The sequence below is a fragment of the Meles meles genome, chromosome 7, assembly GCF_922984935.1.
Source record: "Meles meles chromosome 7, mMelMel3.1 paternal haplotype, whole genome shotgun sequence".
NCBI classification, from domain to species: domain Eukaryota; kingdom Metazoa; phylum Chordata; class Mammalia; order Carnivora; family Mustelidae; genus Meles; species Meles meles.
Window position 1 is genome coordinate 37,653,896 of NC_060072.1, and position 23,605 is coordinate 37,677,500.

At 36.0% G+C, this 23,605-nt stretch overlaps 1 protein-coding gene across 19 annotated transcripts in view; it reads left to right on the forward strand.

Annotated features, from left to right (window-relative positions):
* Window positions 1-23,605, forward strand: part of PPFIA2 (PTPRF interacting protein alpha 2) — a 498,399-nt gene that overhangs the window by 347,068 nt on the left and 127,726 nt on the right. For all 19 annotated transcript variants that reach the window (XM_046013266.1, XM_046013270.1, XM_046013268.1 and 16 more), the window contains one exon: window positions 3,906-4,022. In XM_046013266.1, the coding sequence (XP_045869222.1) occupies window positions 3,906-4,022 (117 nt within the window). The remainder of the gene's footprint in view (window positions 1-3,905; window positions 4,023-23,605) is intronic.

Genomic DNA, 23,605 nt, shown 5'->3' on the forward strand with positions numbered 1-23,605 from the left:
TGAGCTGAAGGCAGAGGCTTTAACCCCCTGAGCCACCCAGGCGCCCCACTGCATTTGCTTCTTAAGCCAGCTGGGAGAATTTTCTAAATTCTGCTACTTGGAGGCCCTGTGATTTCTAGGTGAACTTCTCTGCCCTTTGAATGCATTAAAGAGGCCCAACCCCCAACATTGCATTCACAGGAGAGAACCTCTCCTTTTTTCCCTCCTGAAAGAAAGAATCAAGATTATTAATACCTACAATTAAATCAGATGCTGAAGCTTTGCTTTCATAACTCCTCAGGATAATTTGTTATTGGGCAAAAAATAGAATAAAATCATTTAAATCATTAAAGAATATAGAGGATTCTACATTTGTTCTCCTACTTCAAAAACCTGATTTGTGGGCTTGGTTAAAAACAACAAAAAAAAGTAGAATTTGTATATTGGTTGTTGAAAATTATGTCATTCTTAGAACCGTCATGTGTATACTTTGTAAAACACTTGATGCTTGTCATTTTTTAATAGATGCACAGTTATATTTGCATATAGTGTTTTCCATATGAATTTGGCATTTTGACTTTTACTATTATTATTTAGGGTCTTAATTCACTGAGTCATTCAGTAAACCTTTATAGAGGGCCTGCTTTATTTTAGGCACTAAGCTGTATTTAAAATTTATCTGAATTACTAAGCCAGTAGAAATCATTCTGAAAACAGAATTAAATTTGTTTAAAAAAAAATTTTATTTTTAAAAAGATCTGTCTTCGGGGCGCCTGGGTGGCTCAGTTGTTAAGCATCTGCCTTCGGTTCAGGTCATGATCCCAGGGTCCTGGAATCGAGCCCCACATGGAGCTCTCTGCTCAGCAGGAGGCCTGCCTCTCCCACTCCCCCTGCTTGTGTTCCCTCTCTTACTGTGTCTCTTTCTGTCAAATAAATAAGTAAAATCTTAAAAAAAAAAAAAAGCTCTCTTCATGTCTAAGTGGATTAAATAATGGAAGAAAATGCATAGAATTTTTAAAAATTTATTATTTAATTTATTTAATTTAAAAAGAATTTTGAAAATCTGAAAAACAACCTGAGGGTCTTGAAGGGGTGGGGGGTGGGAGGTTGGGGAAACAAGGTGGTGGGTATTAGGGAGGGCACATGTTGCATGGAGCACTGGGTATTGTGCAAAAACAATGAATACTGTTACGCTGAAAAGAAATTAAAAAAAATTGTAATAAAATTTCATTATGTAATGATAATATAATATTATTCTTTTATTCAAGAGACAAGATGTTAAGAATTAATATAAAAATGTTATACCAAGGGACTATTTTATTCTTATTGTTCCGTTAGCATAATCCATTTCTGTTCTAACATCAGAGAAATGTCTCCGAAGGCTCCCACACACTCTAAATCATTATTTTTTGTTACTTCTGAATGAATTAGGTTTTATTCTTTGTTTATCCCTATCCATTCATTATTTAAATCAATACATTTTTATTGAATAAACTAAACCTTGCACAAAATAATATAATGTGCTGCTTCATAGGAAAATGTTGTTTTCCATAAGGTCTTCCTTTGAAAATTGTTTTCCCCTGAGATATTATTAGGACTTCTGATAGCGAAATAAATAAGCAAAGTGATTAAGCAAATAAAGGAAAAAATATTGGAATTTAATCAGTGAAATAAACACAATAATAAGCAGGGAAACTATAGCAGGTGGTTGATGGCAAGGTACATTTTCTCTGAGGAATGGTATTTCAGCAGAATTTTGAAAGCTGGGATTGTGTTACTTGTGGTCTGAGCTGGAATAGAATGTTTCAGGCAGGAAGATTAAGTTCCTAAAATCTGGGTGAGAAAGAGCCTGGTGTATATGAGAGACAGAAAGGAAGCTGTTGTGATTGAAGGGATGATATGGGGTATTCTAGACTTTGTTAAGAAGTTTAAACTTAAGCTAAATAATTCGGGAAAACATTGAGGTTCTATGGAATGCAAAGAGTGACACAATGTAACTGAAGTTTCAAAGGTCAATCTGGCTGCTTTGTGGATGATAGCTTGTAGGTGGCCAAAAATGGGAGCAAGAGAACCTGTTGTTTGCTGACTGCAGGTCAAGAAGAGCACTTAAAGAGTTGTTCTTCATTATTTGGTGATAGGCTCTTACAAAATGATATGCATATGTTAATGCTGGAGGTCACATACCAGATACCTGATCTCATGAACACAGCGTTGTGCATCTGGGCTTTGAAGTAGTGGCAGGGATGGGGACGGCCACAGGACAACTTCTTGACCTTTTACATTTATTTGGCAATTATTGGTCTATGTGACGTACTGGTCTCGTGTGTGATTGACTATTTATTGTGTATTAAATACTGTAGGCATTGATTTCCCAAGAACCAATATTAACTCAATATCTGAGTTGTTAATGATGAAGTTTTAGAATATAAGTGAGGTTCAGTGCGGTGAGGTCCAGAACTGATGACCAAGAAAGAATTCTTGAGATGTCTTTGGTGCAAAGTGGTGGTTTATTAAAGCATGGGGACAGGACCCGTGGGCAGAAAGAGCTGCTGCGCTGGGGTTGTGAGGAGTGGCTGATTATATATGATGGGGTTGGGGGAGGTAAGGAAAAGGGAGCGTTTGAAAGAAGAAGACACACAGGATACTGGAGGTTTTGCTATTTTTCAAGTTAAGGTGTTTTTTCCTTTTAGAAGGTATTAACAGTAAGACTGTTGAGAGCTTCCTGGAGGAATGTCACACTCCTGCTATCTCAGGTCCTTATCAATGAGCTTTAGGTTTGGAAAAATTTTAACTTTATTTACATTTCCTTCTGCCTCAGTCTCCCTCAGTTTTATGGAGGGGAAGATGAGGTTAGGGCTTCAGGACTGATTTATGGGTCTCTGGAAGTTGGTTATTGATAAGAGAGCCTCTTCCTTGTAAATCACTAGGACATTTGTAAATGGAGGGAGACTCAGGTCTTGCAGGATGTGGTCTCTATAAGTTAACTACTTGTTTTTCCTTTAGGGCAGCCAAGAATGCCTGAGGAATACCACACATGTCAAGGCAGGGGTGGGGGGTGGATGTGCAGAGTGCCAGCTTCTGCTTTGTCCTCAGCTAGCCTTCCATTCCCTCATCATTTATATAATAGGATTTGCCAAGAAATTAATAAGTTATGGTATTAATGTAAAATACCTTCAAAAATATGTATAAATAGCAACTGTATTTTAAAACATCATTTAAAAATGTTAGAATGCTATTTTTTCCTCTTATTACTAAGATCACTTTAACTATCTGAGAATCTTTCTTAGTTGAAAATACTAAGTAAAGTGGAGCTGAAAATTTTCAAGAATGAATTGCTTTTTGAGAAGTCTTCTACGAATTAACTGAACTAGCAGCACTAAGATAATGGCCATTAAAATAAGGATAATGAGATGCATTTAATTCTAAGTACTCATGACAGTGGCACAAAATTAAGTCCAGTTTGTGTATTTGCTTATTTTAAAATTACAGACATGCTACCTCTTAGAGTGAATGAATGTGCTTGTAACTGGCTTTCAGCCTGCAATGTTTTCATTTCTCTTTCTTTTATACTTTAAAAATATACACTGATATGAATTTTATCACATTTCATAAATTAATTTTAAAAAGTAATTTCTGAATTAATACCACATGGATCATGGCATTAATTTAGACACATTTCTGACTATATAGATACATTTTTTACCTAGAAAATATTTTCTTCAGTGAATTTCATATTAATGTAATTATTCAAAATGCTAATCTAAATGTTAAAAATATTTTAAGTAATAATATGAATAAAATTTAATGTTTGTTTTCTGATTATTTGCATGTATTCATTTGTTCTTAGCCACATTTGAATAAATTCAATTTTTCTATACTTTATGCTGTATTTTAGATTTTTAAGGCATAGTGCTTTTATTTTGCAGATTGTCGCCTTGCGTGAACAAAATGTTCATATACAAAGAAAAATGGCATCAAGTGAGGGGTCCACAGAATCAGAACATCTTGAAGGGATGGAACCTGGTCAGAAAGTCCATGAAAAGGTATGACACAGATGACATGGTCCTACCTAGAAATATTTACTTGCTGTGTCATTTGACAAAAATATGAAATATGAAGTCCATGTGATAAACATTTTTTATTATGTTTTGATTTGTTGGTCAAAAGTTCATGATGACTTTTCATTTGTTGCTTTTAATTTGATTTTCTTAAAAATAATATGCATATGTGTAAATATATAAATATGTATTTGAATTTCTCAATACTTGCTTGATACTTAATATGATTCTCTGAAATAATTAAATTATATATCTAATGGAACATATGTATAATTGAATAAATATATTTGCACAGATAGGTGTATCTTTAATATATATCCAGGAATTCTAAGTATAATAACAATACTTTCGATTTATAAATGGTATTATGTACAATTGGCAACTCATCTGTGGTGTATCACTGCAAAAATTTTTTAGTAATCTCCTATTTGGCACTTTCAATGTGTTTAAGAAGGTCCTAACAGTATTCCTGTTAATGAGAAATTTTATTAAAAGATACCTGAACTGGGGCGCCTGGGTGGCTCAGTGGATTAAGCCGCTGCCTTCAGCTCAGGTCATGATCTCGGGGTCCTGGGATCGAGCCCAGTGTCCGGCTCTCTGCTCCGCAGGGAGCCTGCTTCCTCTTCTCTGCCTGCCTCTCTGCCTACTTGTGATCTCTCTCTCTGTCAAATAAATAAAATAAAATCTTAAAAAAAAAAAAAAGATACCTGAACTCTTGGGACTTTTACTGTTTTTTAGAAGGGAAAGATTTTCCTTTGGTTGGGGGTTCTACACAGGGTAAGAACACCATCAGTTTCTTTGGCCCTTTTCTGGGCTAACCCATTTGTTTCCAACACAAAAGGAAGGTCAGTTGCTGGTAGGTCTGGAATCAGATAAAGATGATGTAGACTTTGCATATCCTATGCCTGAGGCTTAGATATCTGCAGGGATATTTGCCATCACCACCTACATCTTCAGATGGTTGAACTCTTTAAACATCAGGACTGCATGAATTAGGTAGCTAAATTAGTGTCATTGTCAATGTCAAGAGGTTTCAGAACAGAGATCAAGAAGCAAGGGACTGGACCATGAAACAAAAGGACCAGACTTCTTAGCTGAAAATAAACTGAACACTTCCTTACTTATCCAGTTGAAACAAATGGAGGGGCTTCTCTTGTTTCCTCCTTCAAGTATGAAAGCAAAGGGGGCCAAGTCAACCAGACTAATTTCCTGACACATCAGTTCTGGTGGCTGAGAGGCAAAGAGCTCTTAATTTAAGGCTTCACTATTTTAGCCTTTATCCATGTATTTTATAGAACTCTTAAGCTGAGTATTAAAAATAAACTACGGTCTGACAGCTAGGTTTCATGAGCTGTATTTCAAATTTGAATGAAATTATTTCTTGTCCCTTCAGATATAAGTAAACTGATATCAGTTCGGTAAACAAATCACCAAACTCTTTAGGATAAGCTGTTTGCACTCAAAACTCACTTTAGGAAACTAACTTGTAATTTTCTATTACTGCTTCATTTTAATTATGTCATCAGTAATACAGTGCTATACCTTTTCTCTACTTGTTCGGGTATAAAAATGGACTTTGTGGCCATGAAGCCTTTTTCTTAGAAGTCTACAAAATACTCTGTGTGTGTGTGTGTGTGTGTGTTTTAATAATGATGTATTTATGCTAATCCAGACAAGAATTAAAGAAATATGTCTTTGAAAGGCAGAAAGAACTTGAGATCTTGTCTATTCCCTAACAAACCATTTGATATTTAAAGCGTTCATCTGGTACTTTCAGGAGAGAGGAGAGTACTCACACTTTTTTTTAAAATGTCGTTTATTTTACATATAACCCCCAAGTATCTAGGCATTAGAATGTAAGACAATTCAGTCAGATTAACTTTCAGAAACTGGTTCTAGTATCCGGATGAGGACCTATGTATGATAGATGTGTGTTTCTATTGGACTGCACATATTCTACGGACTCTGAGTAGTTAGTGATATAAAGTACTTATCTCTAACTTTCTTTGCCTTTTGATTCTTGGAGAAGGCATTTCAGCCAATGTAGAAGAGAGATTCTGTACCATTGCTAACTTACTCTTCCTTATGGAAGTAATTAAAGATTTTTAAACATTGTAGTTATTGGTATTCTTTTATTCCCAATTTCCCAGAAATAGAAGAAGAGTGATTTCCAAATGCTTTAAAGTAATGATACACTGGTATTATTAAAAATAGCATGCCCCTCTCCTCCAATTTAGACCTAAAATATATATCATCATGTATGTATTTTTTTTCTATTAATAAACTATTCAATATAAAGAATACTATTGAGCAAGAAATTCTGTAGAATAAAATTTTTCTATTTTCCTTTATTTGTTCGTTATATATATTACATTTGAATATCTTTTAAAAAAATTATGTTATTTTAGTTACCATATAGTACTTCATTAGTTTTTGATGTAGTGTTCCATGATTCATTGTTTCCCTATATATTTGAGTATCTTTATGATGTTAAGTTTTTGTTTGTTTGTTTGTTTGTTTTAATTAATTTATTTTTTCAGCGTAACAGTATTCATTGTTTTTGCACAACACCCAGTGCTCCATGCAAAACGTGCCCTCCCTATTACCCACCACCTGTTCCCCCAACCTCCCACCCCTGACCCTTCAAAACCCTCGGGTTGTTTTTCAGAGTCCATAGTCTCTTATGGTTTGCCTTCCCTTCCAATTTTTTTTTTTTATAAATATATAATGTATTTTTATCCCGAGGGGTACAGGTCTGTGAATCGCCAGGTTTACACACTTCACAGCACTCACGATAGCACATACCCTCCCCAATGTCCATAACCCCCTCCCCCTCTCCCAACCCCACCTCCCCCCAGCAACCCCCAGTTTGTTTTGTGAGATTAAGAGTCATTTATGGTTTGTCTCCCTCCCGAGGACATGGAGAAGCAACATGGGGGGCTAGGGGGATAGGAGAAGAATATGTATTTTTTTCTAATTTAAAATAAGTGACTTGTTTCAATTCATATTACTCCTGAGATATCCTTCAAAAAAGTATTTTGAGGGGCGCCTGGGTGGCTCAGTGGTTTAAGCTGCTGCCTTCGGCTCAGGTCATGATCTCAGGGTCCTGGGATCGAGTCCCGCATCGGGCTCTCTGCTCGGCAGGGAGCCTGCTTCCCCCTCACTCTCTCTGCTTGCCTCTCTGCCTACTTGTGATCTCTCTCTGTCAAATGAATGAATAAAATCTTTAAAAAAAAAAAAGTATTTTGAAAATTTGAGAGGTTTTTGTTTTTTATTTATTGAGGTATAATTGATACACAATATTATTTCAGTTTCAGGTGTACAACCCAGTGATCTGATGATATTTATATACCTTATAAATTGATCACCATGATAAGTATAGTGACCATCAGTCTCCATACAAAATTTTTACAATATTATTTACTATATTCCCTATGTTGTGTATCACATCTCCACGTCTTATTGATTTTATAACTGGAAAAGTGTACCTCTTAATCTTCATCATATATTTAATCTACTTCCCAATCCTCTTACCTCTAGTTACCATCAGTTTTATTTTCATGTATTTATTTATTCATTCACTCATTCATATCACGTTTGTTTGCCTGCCATTTCTTTGTTTCCAGTTTTATTGAAATATAATTGACACATAACATTGTGTAAATTTAAGGTATACCACATGGTGATTTAGCATATGTCTATATTGTGAAGAAATTACCACAATAAGGTTAATTAACACATTCATACCTCACTGAATTACCTTTTGTGTGTATGCGGGTACATATACTAAGAACATTTTAGATTCAGTCCCGGCAACTTCCAAGTATATAATACAATACTGCTGATAATAGTCACCTTGCTGTATGTTAGATCCCCTCCATATTCTAACTGCTGACATTTATGGATAAAATACGAAATAATATCCTTATCATTATATTTATCATCCTTATATAAATACTCCTAACTTACACACATAAACATTATAAAGCATCTTTACTTTTTAAAATTATTCTCTGTTGTTTGATTATTTAAAGTGTTTCAATACCATTGAATAACAAGTGTTATGAGATTGTAATTGAAATCCTACCACTTAATTTTTTTATTGAGAATTGTTTTAAAAGGATAATCAAGCAAAAAAAGGAAATATTATTTGGGGGAGTGTCTGTGCAACGAAGATTATCCGTGAAGGATGACTGTGATATTGATGCATAAATTGCAAAATGGTGGTTGGGGAGATATACAGAAAACTATTGTGAGATACTATGGAACTGCTAGAGAGTGACTTGTAAATCCTAGTCACAAGGATTTACCCTTTGCTTAGGATAGTAAAGTTACTTAAATTACATAGTCAGGGTGGGTTATTAACCAACAGATGTTTTATCTCAGTGGCTTGAGAATCCTGTTGACAAAATAGTTGATAAAAATAGTCTCAAAAAGCACACTCTGAAACAGACCTTATTACTCATAGAAAAGCTGTGTAATTGTTATCAACACTTAAAAAATTAAAAGAAAAAGTAAGTTTAACTGAAACTAGTTTAAATGTTTCTGTGGGACATAAATTTCATCAGTTGTTCTGGAAAAACATAAATACTCAGAAGGTAATAAAATGTTCCAGGACACTAAATTTTACACCACTGAAAGTTCAGAACTGGGCTCAATAACTTTCTTCCTGTTAATTTCTAGAGGAGAATTAATTTGTGAAATTTTTGCATAAATACACTGCTCTTGTAAAGGAGATAATAATGCTCCTGACTCATATATTCTGTACTTCCAAGTATTTTTTGCAGCTGCAAATACTTGCTAAGTGATGTGGATAAGTGGGATGTTAGACACTGGTGGAGAGTCAGAAGACATCACCTCTGTAATAAATTTGCTGAGAAACTAGAGCGAAAAATCAGCATGCCCCAATTAATATTGCAAAACACGATAAATAAGTAGTGTCAAAAATGATATTAGATTTTAAAGGAGAGATAAATTAATTGTGATAGGAGGTGTCAGAGAGGCAGCATGGAATAGTGATTTGTTTAATGTCAGCACCTGGATTCAAATTCCATCTCTGCCAGTTACTAGCTGGGTAAACTTGCACGTTAACCTCCCAGAGCATCAGTTACTGGTAAATAGTCATACCCAACTTACAGCTTTGTTGTAAAGAGTAGAGACACTGACTGTGAAAAACAAAACTTAATTACAAGCCATAAATAGTATGGTTATGATATTGATTAATACTATATTTTCATGGTCGTGCATTTTTCAATAAATATTTATTGGCAACATTATTGAAGGTGTTAGGATATAGGTCCTGGTCTGGGTGGTTGGGACGTAGTAATGAACAAGGCAGATGGGGACAAAGGCAATAAACAAATGAGAGGGAATGAATGTGACCAAGGGGCTGGTGTGAAGTATGTTACATAGACATGGCGAGGAAGGACTTTTTTAGCAGGTGGGGATTGAACTGAAACCTGAAAGAGGACACAGATTCAACCACATGGAAAAACTTAAGAGTTTTTGAGGCAAAGGAAACACTAAGTGCAAATGCACCAATGGTGGGAAAGAGCTTCTCTGACATATTCTTGGGAAGGAAGGATGGCAGGGTCATTGAAGCCTAGTGGTCCAGGGAGAGAACAGCAGGAGACAGGATGGAGCAGTGAACAGGGTCAGATCATGTAAGTTCTTATAGGACGTGGTAAGGAGTTTAATTTTATTCTCAAAGCAATGGGAAGATATAGAAGTGTGTTAACTTGGAAGCATCTTGATTAGATATCTTTTTAAAAAATCACTTGCACTTTTTCACACATCAGACTTCTGAAGTTGATAGAGATGTTCCTTTTCTTAATTTTACCAGTAATGAAATTGAGACTTACTTAGAATGATTAAAGGACTTCTTTATCCAGAGCAGGACCACAACCCCGGTCTTCTCACCTCCAGACAATATTATGCTCTGACATTCCTTCTCACATGCCTGGATGACTTCTATATGTGTTAGTGTTGAGTTTTTACAAAAATTCATTCTAACCCAATCTTAGTTTTTCTGATCTTTTCTTCTTTTATTATTATTATATATTCCCTTGTTTTTTAGAGTTGATTTTCTTTTTTTTTTTTTAAGATTTTATTTATTTATTTGACAGAGAGAGATCACAAGTAGACAGAGAGGCAGGCAGAGAGAGAGAGAGGGAAGCAGGCTCGCCGCTGAGCAGAGAGCCCGATACGGTACTCGATCCCAGGACCCTGAGATCATGACCTGAGCCAAAGGCAGCGGCTTAACCCACTGAGCCACCCAGGTGCCCCTCTTTTTTTTTTTTTTATCTAAACCCCTTTTCTTAAGTTTTTATTTTATTTTTTTCAGTGTTCCAAAATTCATTGTTTATGTACCACGCCCAGTGCTCCATGCAATACGTGCCCTCCTTAATACCCACCACCAGGCTCACCCAATGCCCCCACCCCTCTCCCCTCCAAAACCCTCAGTTTGTTTCTCAGAGTCCACAGTCTTTCATGGTTTGTCTCCTGCTCCAATTTTCCCCAACTCACTTTTCTTTCCATCTACCAATGTCCTCTGTGTTATTCCTTATGCTCCACAAGTAAGTAAAACCATATGATAATTGACTCCCTCTGCTTGACTTATTTCACTCAGCATAATCTCCTCCAGTCCCATCCATGTTGATACAAAAGTTGGGTTTTCATCCTTTCTGATGGAGGCATAATACTCCATTGTATATATGGACCCATAGAGCTGATTTTCTATCCAAGAGTGTGCTTTTAATTTTTTTTTTAAATTTTTCCCACAACTTCTTCACGTTATTATTATCTTTATTTATTTATTTATTTATTTACTCTGAACAGATCCTCCAAGGCAATGGCAGTCCAAATTTTTGGTGACTACAAGTATGGCTCTTAAACCAAGGCAAGAGAGGTCCATGATTTAGTGGGCCTTGCTGTGGCCCTCTTGCCCCTCTATAGAATGAGAAATTCAGGAGACCAGGGGAAATTGCACAGCTGTGAGCCACACCACCACCCCTTCCTGACTACATGCCAGGTAGCTAGAAGCCCAGACTCTCTGACCAGACAGACCTTCACCTGCCTCCAGGCCTTTATTGACTTCTTCCCAGGAGCAATGTCTGTATCTGCCTGAACTGGAGTGTGCCCATTCCTAGACTGAAGGAGTGGCCAAGGGGTGCCCGTTTGATGGGGTTCCACAAAGTAAAAGTGCTGACTGAGGTATCTATTCAGGCAAAACCAGTCCAGTACTCTGGAAGGAGCTGAGACTAGGAAGAGAAGGTGAGCAGACTACAGCCCAGGGGCCATAGCTAGCTAAGTCCTGCCACACAACTTCAAGAAGACTGAGAGTTATTATTTAGAATTTGATCTAAAAGTCAATGTGAAGTTATCCTTTCAAGGGAAATAATAGGTTATATTTTTCTTGACAGTTTCCTGACTTGATTTATAATCATTAAATATTTACATTTATGGTATATGGACCTCTCTTTGTTGTTTTGCCCTGGGCCCCCCCAGATCCTAGAGACCTACCTGTTGCTAACAACTATAAGAAATACAATTTAGGGGCACCTGGGTGGCTCAGTGGGTTAAGCGACTGCCTTCAGCTCAGGTCATGATTCTGGAGTTCCAGGATCGAGTCCCACATCGGGCTCCCAGCTCCATGGGGAGTCTGCTTCTCCCTCTGACCTTTTCCCCTCTCATGCTCTCTCTCACTCTCTCTTTTTCTCTCAAATAAATAAGTAAAATCTTTTTTTAAAAAAGTACAAATACTAATAAACATTATTTGGCACAAATGCCATTCTTTCAGAGTCCTCTGCTAAGTTCTAGTTGAAAGTAGTTATCCATGGCGATGTCTTCAGTGTATTCACTGCATTTGGCTATTTTTATATGCCTTCCTCACTACATGTCAACTACTGCCAGCAACTGATCTTCCAGAAATTTAGTCTTTGTTATTGTGGCTTATTTTACATATTATTGATTAGGCCCCAGTTTCTTTTCTGTATCAAAGATAATTATCATTTGTATTTGTTTACATCTGATTAGCCCTAATAGAATATTTTCTCTGTGCATTGATCCCATATATTGTCATCTAATTCCTCATAACAACTGTCTATACTTCTCTTTTATTCTTTATTTGAATTTTCAACCAATGAAACCAAGCAAAGAGATGGGATTTATATATTTGCCATCTAGGGGTTAGCGCACCTCTCAGGAAAGAGAGGTCCAAGTATGGCCCTAGATACATATGGCTGGGATGGCTTAGAGGTCTATGATTGGCTACAAAAGGGCCCAGAAAGCCAAGTTTAGGATGTTCCATGATTCATTCATATGTACATGAAGTTATGCCATATCAATTTTATAAGAGCTCAGTTGAAGAAAAAGCTTGGGACCAAAAGTCAGGCATCTTCTATATGCAATAGCAAAAATGAGAAATAGAAATCTAATTTGTGTGGGAGCTCATTAAACTCAAAATAAATCTCTCTGAATGCAGTACCTGGGTTTTTATGCTTTAACTGTGACCTTAACTAGATGGGAAGAGAAAGGGGAATTGACTTGTCTATCTTTGAGAACAAATTCAGTATCATATTATCAGCCCAGATATGAGGGCAGAAGAAAAAAGCACACCTTTGCTGAAGTAGGTTATCTTCAGATTTTAAAAGAATGATTCACAGAATTTGACAGAAAGCTTGTTCATTTATCTCCATCCTATTGGCATAATTTGAATGTTTATTTTGTTTTTAGGATTTTATTTATTTATTTGACAGACAGAGATCACAAGTAGGCAGAGAGGCAGGCAGAGAGAGAGGGAGAAGCAGGCTCCCTGCTGAGCAGAGAGCCTGATGCGGGGCTCAGTCCCAGGATCCCGGGATCATGACCCGAGCCTAAGGCAGAGGCTTAACCCACTGAGCCACCCAGGCGCCCTTTGAATGTTTATTTTATACCAAAGATTTGCTTCCTTAAAGTGTTGTAGGGAAGAACAAGTATATTTCCTTCTCTGTTGTTTTGTCTGATCTGCTGAGTCAATCCAGGAAGAATTTTAAGTCTATTATTCAGATGCTCTGCAGTTGACCTACTTTTATTTTTCACTTTTGTAGAGTTTATCCATCTTATCGTTTCTCATGAAGCACTAGTTTGCCAGGAATTTAATGTGTGTTTTACAGAATCCACTCCCCCAGAAAGAGAATTCCTAGGACAGGAATATTAGGAAATATTGTGCTCTACTTTCTGAGCTAGCATCTTAACTGTAGTATTCATTAGATTTATTTTTTAATATTGTCAGACTCCAAGAGGAGCAGTATTCAGCTTTTCCTAAACTTGTGTGACCAGAAATCCCCTTTATCTGCAGGGAGATTGTATATGCCAGGATGAGTGTTCTGAAGAATATTCCTTAATGGTGGCTCTGGCCTTTTAAAGATAGGCAAACCCTTTCTCAAGCCTCTGTGGAAATCTTATTAACAAGGGCTACACACCAATATGAACAAGATAAATAACTGGCATAAAGCCTTTTACAGCTTTCCAAAAGTACTTTTACACAGTTGTTTTATTTGATCCCTGTAATAACCCTGTGAGGTTTGTAGAGCAAAGATTACTGGCTCAAAGTCCTACAGCTTGTGAACAGGAGGAGCCGATGCAAATAGCGTAAGGATACAAATATTAAAAGTGAACGTGGCTGAAGAAAGGCAGCGTATCAACTACCTGATTTCATGGATTTCAAAACATAAGAGTATGCACTTTATGCAAAGTCTTAAATTTGTCCATGTGTCTAAGGGGATGAAAGGGCTTATTAGGCTGAACATGAATCTTTAAAAAATTCAAAACTAAACCTTATGCAAAGACAACTTTGTTGTCTCCTATGTTGATGTCTCTAGCAGTCATCTATCAATTATACTCCCCCAGCAATTCTTACTGTGCTCTCCTTGTCATCATTTTTTTCTTTATCCCATTCCTGTAACATACAAAATTCTTCCAACTAAAAGAAAAAAAAAATTCTCTTTTGACCTTACTTCTTTCAACAGCTGTTGCTCTCTTTTGGCTCCCCTTTGCCACAGAGCTCTTCAAAGGGGTTGTCTACTCATATTCCCCAGGTGCTTTCTTTGCAGTTTTTATAGATCTATTCTAATAAGGTCTTTGTCCCACCATTTCACAGAAACCACTCCTGTTGCTATCATCACTAATTTTATATTGGTAAATACAGTGGCCAATTGTCAACCTTTGTTGTCGTTGATGTTTTAGTAGATCACTCTTTCCCTCTTGATCCCGCCCTTTTTTATTTATTGACATTATAGGAAACCACACTGTTTTTCTCTTACTTCACCAGTGGCTCTGTCTCAGTCTCCTTCCTTTCTTGGACCACATTCTTCTTCCTGACTACTATTACGACGACGATGACTACTACTACTACTACTCTACTTCTTCTTCTTCTTCTTCTTCTTCTTCTTCTTCTTCTTCTTCTTCTTCTTCTTCTTCTTCTTCTTCTTTCTTCTTCTTCTTCAGATTTTATTTATTTATTTGACAGGGGAGCACAAGCAGGAGGAGCAGCTGGCAAAGGGTGAGGAAGAAGCAAGTCTCCCTGCTGAGCAGGGAACCCCAATGCAGGACTCAATCCCAGGACCCTGGGATCATGACCTGGGCAGATGGTTAACTGACTGAAGCACCCAGGTGCCCCTTCTTCCTGACTTCTTAATGTTGGAGTGACCCAAGTCTCAGTCCCAGTTTCTTCTGTCAATGATTGCCATCAGTCTCATAGTCTTAACTAGTATCCATAAGCTAATTATTTACAAACCTTTACTTCTACTTCAGACTCTACAACTAAACATATTTATCCAACAGCCTATTGAACATCTCCAATTGTACATCTAAAAGATATTGTGCACTTAAAATGTTCAAAGCTTACCTCTTGTATCCCCAAGCCCCCCAAAATTGTCTGCATCTTCCCCATCTCAGATGATGGAAGCTTTGCCTTTCCAGTTGCTCAAAGTGAAGAATATCAAGTCATCCTCAAGTCCTCCCTATGTTTCACACCCCACATCAAATTGTAAAGAAATTAGATTTTTCCTACCTTCAAAATATATCTAGGATCTGATCACTTGTTACCATCTGCATTTAATCACTACACAACAATTATCAACCATCTCTTACCTGGACTATTGTAATTATTTCCTGGCCATTCTCTCTGCTTCTCCAGTGTACCCTCTACAGTCTATTTTCAACATGATTTTATTTCTTACTTCTTATGTATTGCCCAAGACTTCAATATTCAATACAATGTTCAAGACCTCAGTACACTATAAAGTAGCATGGGTCAAAATGGCATACTTGATTTTATATAGTCTAGTAGCCCTCTCTTAGGACCATTCTTGCTCTGCCTGAATTATCAAAAACTTAATCCAGTCAAGAGCACCAGTTTGTTTTGTTTTGTTTTTTATGTGTTAACATTTTGTGAAAAGAGAAATAGAAAATGTCATAAGGTAACCGGTGAGCAATGATTTTTTTTTTAAATTGCCATTGCCTTCTTTGAGTTTTCAAAATATCACTTTTAAAAATAGGTGGCCCCTCAAAATCAAATGCTGTTCATGTACCATTGCAATAGCCCACTGACATACGGGGTAAAAGAAATCATTCCATCCCAGTTGTTGACCTGGTTTGGAGTTCCACCAGCAGTAGTGACATCCCATGGCAGACTGCTTCTTCAGGGAGGATTTCTCCTTCTTCAAGTGACACCACTTTGAGGTTTAGTTTCATACCTAGGTTCCCAAATTTATCAAGATGACTGGGCCAGGAAGGTCTTCCAGACTCAGCTACACACTGAGCTAGAACCATAACTGATATTAGGCATTGGACTCAGGTCCCAGGACATATCATACTTCCCACATGGTAGGTTCTTCTCATGAATTCTTGGAAATCTTTCTGATCCAGTCAGTTGTCTTAGTTCATAGGATAATTGGGAATAACACTGAACTTCAGAATTGAAAGGAAAGCAGTCTTGTTTTTCCTTACTCTCCTGAGGTTTCTTGGTAATTATGCAAATTACCTTCCCTTTATCCTCTCTTACATCAAGAGACACTGGAAGAGACTGTCAAGATTTCATTAAATATTCTTCTTCTAGGGCAGGGGTGCCTATTTGCCTTATATTTACATATCTAAAAGGAGTGCTGAGTGATTTTTCCTGAAAGAAGAAAGATCTCCAATATTATCTCTTTATTCTATAGCTAAACAAACAAGGAATTCAAGATTTTCAGTCATAAGCAAAATGAAAAACAAAAAATCGCCACTATACACATAGCTAGTTATATCTTATAACTATTTAGATCATTTAGGAATTTTTTAAAAAGATTTTATTTATTTATTTGACAGAGATCACAAGTAGGCAGAGAGGCAGGCAGAGAGAAAGGGAGAAGCAGACTCCCCCACCAAGCAGAGAGCCCGATGTGGGGCTCAATCCCAGGACCCTGGGATCATGACCTGAGCTGAAGGCAGAGGCTTTAACCCACTGAGCCACCCAGGCACTCCAGATCATTTAGGAATTTTATAGATGAATCATATCGTGATATGGGAAATAGCTACTTCTTACATTTCTGAGTGTTATTAATATCAATCATGGAAATATTGAATAGAAATTCCTCATGTTTCATCTATATTCAAGACACTACGAAATGAAGTATATTTCAATCAAGCCACATACACCAGATATAGTGAATGAATTGTACTCTAGTTTAAAGATTATGAGAATATTAGAACTTCAAAGTAACAGGTAGTCCTCAGATTAAAATATTCTTGCTTTCAAATTTGGTGGAAATTAAACATGGTTTAGAATGTCTCAGAAAATAATAAATATATTTTATACTTATTAATAAAACACAATCATATTGAACTAAAGAACTGACAAGTGAAGGCTCATCAGCTAGATATTTTAATTACATAATATTTCTAAGTATTTATTGTATCATAATGACTTTGCAGATCTCAATGTTGAATAATAAAGTCATTAATGGGGAAGTAACTATAAGAAGTCATCTGGTCTAGAAATTTTTCCAAATAAGGCAATATTTGGCAAACTCTATTATAGAGATTTATTTCTTCCCATCTTTCAAAAATAAGAAATAGTTGCCTTTCCATTTGAAATATCAAATGTATTTTAAAATAATTAGTTGATACGAGGATAAAAAAATCTAATTTCTTGAATCTATTATATCTTTTATTATAATCATTTCACATTTGACTATTTTATTACTTTAAATTCTTTGCCTCATTATGCCAGACAGTTTTTCAGGTTTGATGACTAGATTGAATACAGTAATAAAGTACCTGGATGATATTGATCTGTGTTTCTTAACCTCAACTAAACATATAATTACATAGGGATACTTAAAAACAATTATATACCTGGACCCCATCCTAAATATCGTTTAGAGTGAGAACCATTTTTTTATTGAAGTCTAATTAATATATAGTGTTACATTAGTTTCAGATGTATAATATAATGATTTAACAATTTTATACATTACTCACTCCTCATCAAGATAAGTGTACTCTTGATCTCTATGTATTTCACTCCTCTCAGCCACCCACCTCCCCTCTGGCAACCACCAATTTGTTTTCTGTACTTAAAGAGTCTGCTTTTTGTGCCTTTATTTTTTTTTTAAGATTTATTTATTTATTTGACAGACAGAGATCACAAGCAGGCAGAGAGAGAGGAGGAAGCAGGCCTCCTGCTGAGCAGAGAACCCGATGTGGGGCTCAATCCCAGGACTCTGGGATCATGACCTGAGCCAAAGGCAGAGGCTTTAACCCACTGAGCCACCCAGGTGCCCCTGTGCCTTTATTTTTATTCCCTTCTTTGTTCATTTGTTTCTTAATTCCACATATGAATGAAATCACATGGTATTTGTCTTTCTCTGCCAGACTTATTTCACTTAGTCATATATGCTGTAGGTTCATCCATGTTGTTGCTAATGGCAAGATCTCTTTATTTTTTTATGCCTGAGTGTGTGTGTGTGTGTGTGTGTGTGTGTATCACATCTTTTTATTCTTTAGAGGGGGTGTGGAGGCTGGGGAAGATGAGGGGATAGAAAGGGTCAGAGGGATAGGGAGAGAGAGAGAGAATCCTAAGCTGGCTCCATGCTCAGTGTGGAGCCTGGCACAGGGCATGATCTCACAACCTTGAGATCATTACCTGAGCAGAAATCAAGAGTTGGATGCTTAACTGACTGAGCCACCTGGCCACCCGGGTGTCCTTATACCACATCATCTTTATTCATTCATCTATTTTGCTGTGGTAAATAATGCAGCAATAAACAAAGGGTATATATATCTTTTTGGATTAGTGTTTTCTTTTCTTTTTTTTTTCTTTTTTTTTAGTAAATACCCAGTAGTAGAATTAGTGGATTGTATGATAAGTCTATTTTTTATTTTTTTAGAAACTTCTGTACTATTTTCCATAGTGGCTGCACCAATTCGCATTCCCACCAATAGTGCATGAGGGTTCCTTCTTTTTCACATTCTCATCAACACTTGTTATTTCTTGTGTGTGTGTGTGTGTGTGTGTGTCTTATTTTAGCCATTCTGACAGATGTAAAATGATATCTCATTATGGTTTGAGTTGTGTTTCTGTCATGATTAGTGATGTTGGGTATCGTTCCATGTGTCTGGTGACCATCTGTATGTATTCTTTGGAAAAACATAGGTTCTCTGCCCATTTTTTTAATTGGATTGTGTTTTTAGGGTTGAGTTATATAAGTTCTTTATGTATTTTGCAAATAATTTTCTCCCATTCAGTAGATTGCCTTTTGGTTTGTTTATGGTTTCCTTCACTATACAAAAACCTTTTAGTTTGATGTAGTCTTCATAGTTTAATTTTGCTTTAGTCTCTCTTGTCTGAGGTGACATTACCTCAAAAAATGTTTCTACAGCCAGTATCAAGGAAATTACAGCCTATTTTTTCTTCTAGAGTTTTATGTTAATCACATTTTGTGTGGAATCCACTTTATATTTTTATTCAACTCTCCCAAGGATTATAATGTGTAGTCATAGTTAAGAATAACTGATACAGAGTACAGATATTATTATGTCTGCTTTGTTCTAGGTTCTAGATTTGCAAGGTTTGTAAATAGGTGATTTATATATGATTAAATAGATTTAAAGAGTCAGTGTGGAATTAGAAATAATAGCTGTGAATTCCGTGCTGGAGAATTTCAGAACAAAGACAAAATATGGTTATTTGTAGGATAAGATTGAAATATGAAATATAAATATGAAATATTGAAATAATATGAAACATGAAATCAGATCAAATCACAGATCTGATTTGTGATAGCTAAAAAGCAATATGGAAATTAATACGACAATCTAGCCGGACCCAAAATGTCCAAAATCATAGCCTTGAAGCCTTTGGACTCCTCAGCATTTAAATATTTTTTGGTCCTTATGAATTTTATTAATGGTTTGGTGGCTTGATTTGGTTTACTCTTTTTTCTATATTTTGTTACTTTCAGGTAGGCATGTTCATATTCTGAGCACCCAGTCTAGTATCTGGCATATGACAGAGGCTAAACAGATAGTTGAGTTTTAGTGCTGAAGTGAATGGATAAAGGAAATACAAGTAGAGATCGAATAAATTAATAAATGAAACAGTGAATGAACAAAAGTAAGCAGCGAGGGAGAAAGAGAGAATGAACAAAAGAAAGAATGGAATGTGACACTGGAGTACTTGGGTTCCTGTTTGAACCTTACTACTTTCTAGTAGTGTGACCTTAAGCAAAATACCTATGTTCCTTGCTTCAGTTCCTTTTCTGTTACAATAGTTTGTTATAGGGATTAAAAGTTTATGCACATTATGTACTTGGAATAGTGCCTAGTACATAGTCAGAACTTAGCAAGTGTTAGTGAAGTGGAGTAATTATTACAAACCCATGCTTGGAGCCAGAAATCTTACCAGCTATATGTCTTGGATAAGTAAGTACCCACTAAATGATAGCTATTGTTATTAGTTGTCATTATTCTAATGGAAGATACAGTCTTATCTGAGGATCTGGAGGCAAATCCAAATTTGAGAATTTGAAGTAAAATGAAGAGTATAATGATCTCTTAGAATGAAAGGAAATAATATTTGCTAGGACCTCGGATTGGCTGAAGTCTTCCAGAGTCCCTCCCTGAAACAGTGCTTGGTCTAAGATTTACTCCTAGAGTTCACAAAGAGACTTCACTATTGGTTTATGGAGTTCCTGATTGATTAGATATTTATTCTATTACCTTTTTCACCCTAACATTGCTGACTCACATAGGAAATTTCCAATGAACTATCAGCTCTAGTTCTTTTTTTTTCTTATTATTTTTGTGCTCATGAATGTTTTCCCTGTCAGATTTGTGTTATTTCTTTATTTTTGGTTCTATATTTCAATAACACTACATTCTCTTCTCACAGAATGAAATGTTTTATAAAATTTTGCCATTTTATAGATTCTGTCCAATACTCCACAGAATTATTAAAGTTAGATTTTTTACATTATGATTGCAAATCTTGTGTAACTTTTTTGACTAATCAATAATTTATCTCTAACCAGGGGCACCTGGGAGGCTCAGTTTGCTAAGTGTCTGACTTCAGCTCAGGTCATGGTCCCAGGGTTCTGGGATTAAGCCCCACATCGGGCTCCCTGCTCGGTTGGGAGCCCAGTTCTCCCTCTGCCTGGTGCTCCCTTGCTTGTGCTCTGTCTCTCTCTCTGTCAAATGAATAAATAAAATCTTTAAAAATATATAAAAATAATTTATCTCTAACATAATATTCATAGAACTATTTTAAAAAATGGAATGGAAGGACTTGGTGTGACCTCTTAAATGCTGAAGAGTTTTAAGTGTATTTGTGCCTTTAACATCTGGATTTGATTAATGGTAAGATAAAGTCCTACCTTCTACTCTTTGGCCTCACCTTTTATTTTCTCTAGAGAGATTAATAAGCCATGAAAAATAAAATACATAAGAGAAAAAGATCTACTTGAAATTCCTTACAAGAGAATCTAGCATTTATGTTTTAGATGGGAAAACATATGTCAAAATGTACAAATCAAGTGTGGAATTATATACGTAATAAAGTTTAAGTTATCAGCTGCCATAGTGGCTATAGTTAAGATTCTGTATTGTATATTTGAAATTTGCTAAGAGATCTTAAATGTTGTCACTACAAAAAAGAAATGGTAATTATGTGAGTTAATGGATGCGTGTTAACTACCTTATTGTGGTGATCACAGTATACACATGCATCAAATTATCATGTTGTGTATCTTATGCTTACACTATATATATATATATATATATATCAGATATATCTCAATGAATCTGAGGGAGATTATCAGCTGTCAAATATAATAGCTTCTTAGGGCAGGGGAGGTCAACCAAGTATTCATTCTGCATAGGCAGTGTCCATCTACCTCTAAAATCTTATAGTTAACATAGCTCCTAAACCCTCTGGAATACCTTGTCAAGAAATATCTGTCCAAGTGGAACTTAATTATTAAGTCCTACTAATATAGCACTTTAGGTGGCCTCTGTTCTGTACATCCAACAGTCATTATCTTACCACTTAAAAGAAACATGAAAATTATTCATTGATATGTTTCTTAAACAACTGTTCTTTCATGGAGTAGAAAGGCAACGTGTTACCACTAAAATATGCTCAAAATCAGCAATAACCATTAAAGTACCATAAAATGCAGAGTGAAAATGGGCACATTAGAAATTTAACTACACTACTATTTTTAAAAGACATGTTACAGTATTTTTTAAATAAATACTAGAACTTGAAGTAGGATGGAGAAAATATTAATGGTGAGGTCATTTTATTAAGAATTCTCAAATACAAAGAGAGACCCATATTTCTAGCACTTACTTGGTAGAAAATGGAAGAACATGTTTAAATTCCTGGCTTTATCTCAAGATTATCTTTAGAAGTGGTAGGACTATGATATGGTAGGGCTTCTGGGACTTCATAAACTTCATTTGGTCTTATTTTACAATGTATATTTCTACCACTTTTTAAATCTTAATGTGCATTTATAATAATGGTTTCCTTAGTTTATATCAGATTGTTCTACCATAAAGATAATTCATCTATATTATGCTTTAAAATAGGGCAAAAAGGACTCAGTTCTATTTTATATTTACTTTTTATGAAAACATTTTTTTCATGAGCTTTGTGTAATGATGGCTGAAAATATTGTCTCCATATTTTATTTCTTTTTGAATCCTTACTGTTTTTCCTAAAACTCATCTTACTCATTAATGGAAACTTTCATTCATTCACTCATTCATTCATGCATTCATTTAACAAATATATTTTTGTGGAAGATGCTCTAAGTCACTAGAGACACAAGTAATCAAAACATTTATTCAGTTAACAGATGTCTATCTCATAACCATCATGTGTCAGGCATCATTCTAGGTATTTGTGATACACAAAAAGAAAGCATAAAGGCTCTTTCCCTGCTGAAGCTTATGACCTAGCAATTTGGAGGAGGTTAGCAGATAATATACAATAAATTCACCTAAGTAAATCATCTAGTATGTCATAAAATGATATTGAAGAAAAGAAAAAGTAGAGAAATACAAAAAAAATCAGGAGTCTTGGGGAGACATGGAGGGAGGAGTAGTTTGCCCTTTTAAATAAAGTGGTCAGGGTTGGCTCCATTGAAACAGTTGAGGTTGTTAGCCATATGGAATACTAGTGAAGAATTTCAGTCAGTAAAAAAAAAAAACTCAAGCCAAGGCTGCAATGTGGGAGAGTGATTCACTTATTAGAGGAGCAGCAAGGTTGCCCATGTGACTAAAGCAAGAGAACAAGTGGGAGAATAGTAGGAGAGAGGTCAGGGAGGGCAGGGCTTGGAGGGGACGGCAGGGGAGTAGAAAGTGGGGAGCTGTGGTTATGCTTGTTATAATATTTTTGTTTTTGTACTGGGCAGGATGGAAAAGGATTGGAGTGTTTTGAGCAGAGGAATGACTTGGTGTAACGTGATTACCATGTAACAAGATTACCATGGATCATTCTGGCTTTTTTAAAAAGGAAAGTGAGAGGACAAGGTTAGAAACAAAGAGACCAGTTAGAAGATTGTTACAGTAATTCAAGTGGGAGTAGATGACCCAGACATCATGTATTGAACAAGAAAATCCCGCTACAAATCCCAGATGAGTATTGGTAAAGAGGATGTCAAAGATCATGCCAGTGCCAATCACCAAAAGTAGGAGCCCATATATCTTGGCCTACTGCATCTTCTAAGGGTTCAGGAGTTGTCAAAAAGGATTAGATGCACAGGTGTTCCTTGACACACAAAGAGGTCATGGAAATGGGTCCAATTCAGATATGTCACAAGGTAATGTTTAGTATAAGATGTCACATTCAGTATTTGCAGTAAGTTTATACTAGGGGAATTGATTCGGCAAATAAAACATTGAGCCAGGACTGAAAAAAGAGCATGCCACCACGTGTTTATCTGGTAGATAAAACAGAAAAATCACAGGTTGGGAGACACAAATTGGTTTAGGATTTTCAAGGGGACCAGTGTAGCTAGAATGGAATAGACTATAGCAAAAGA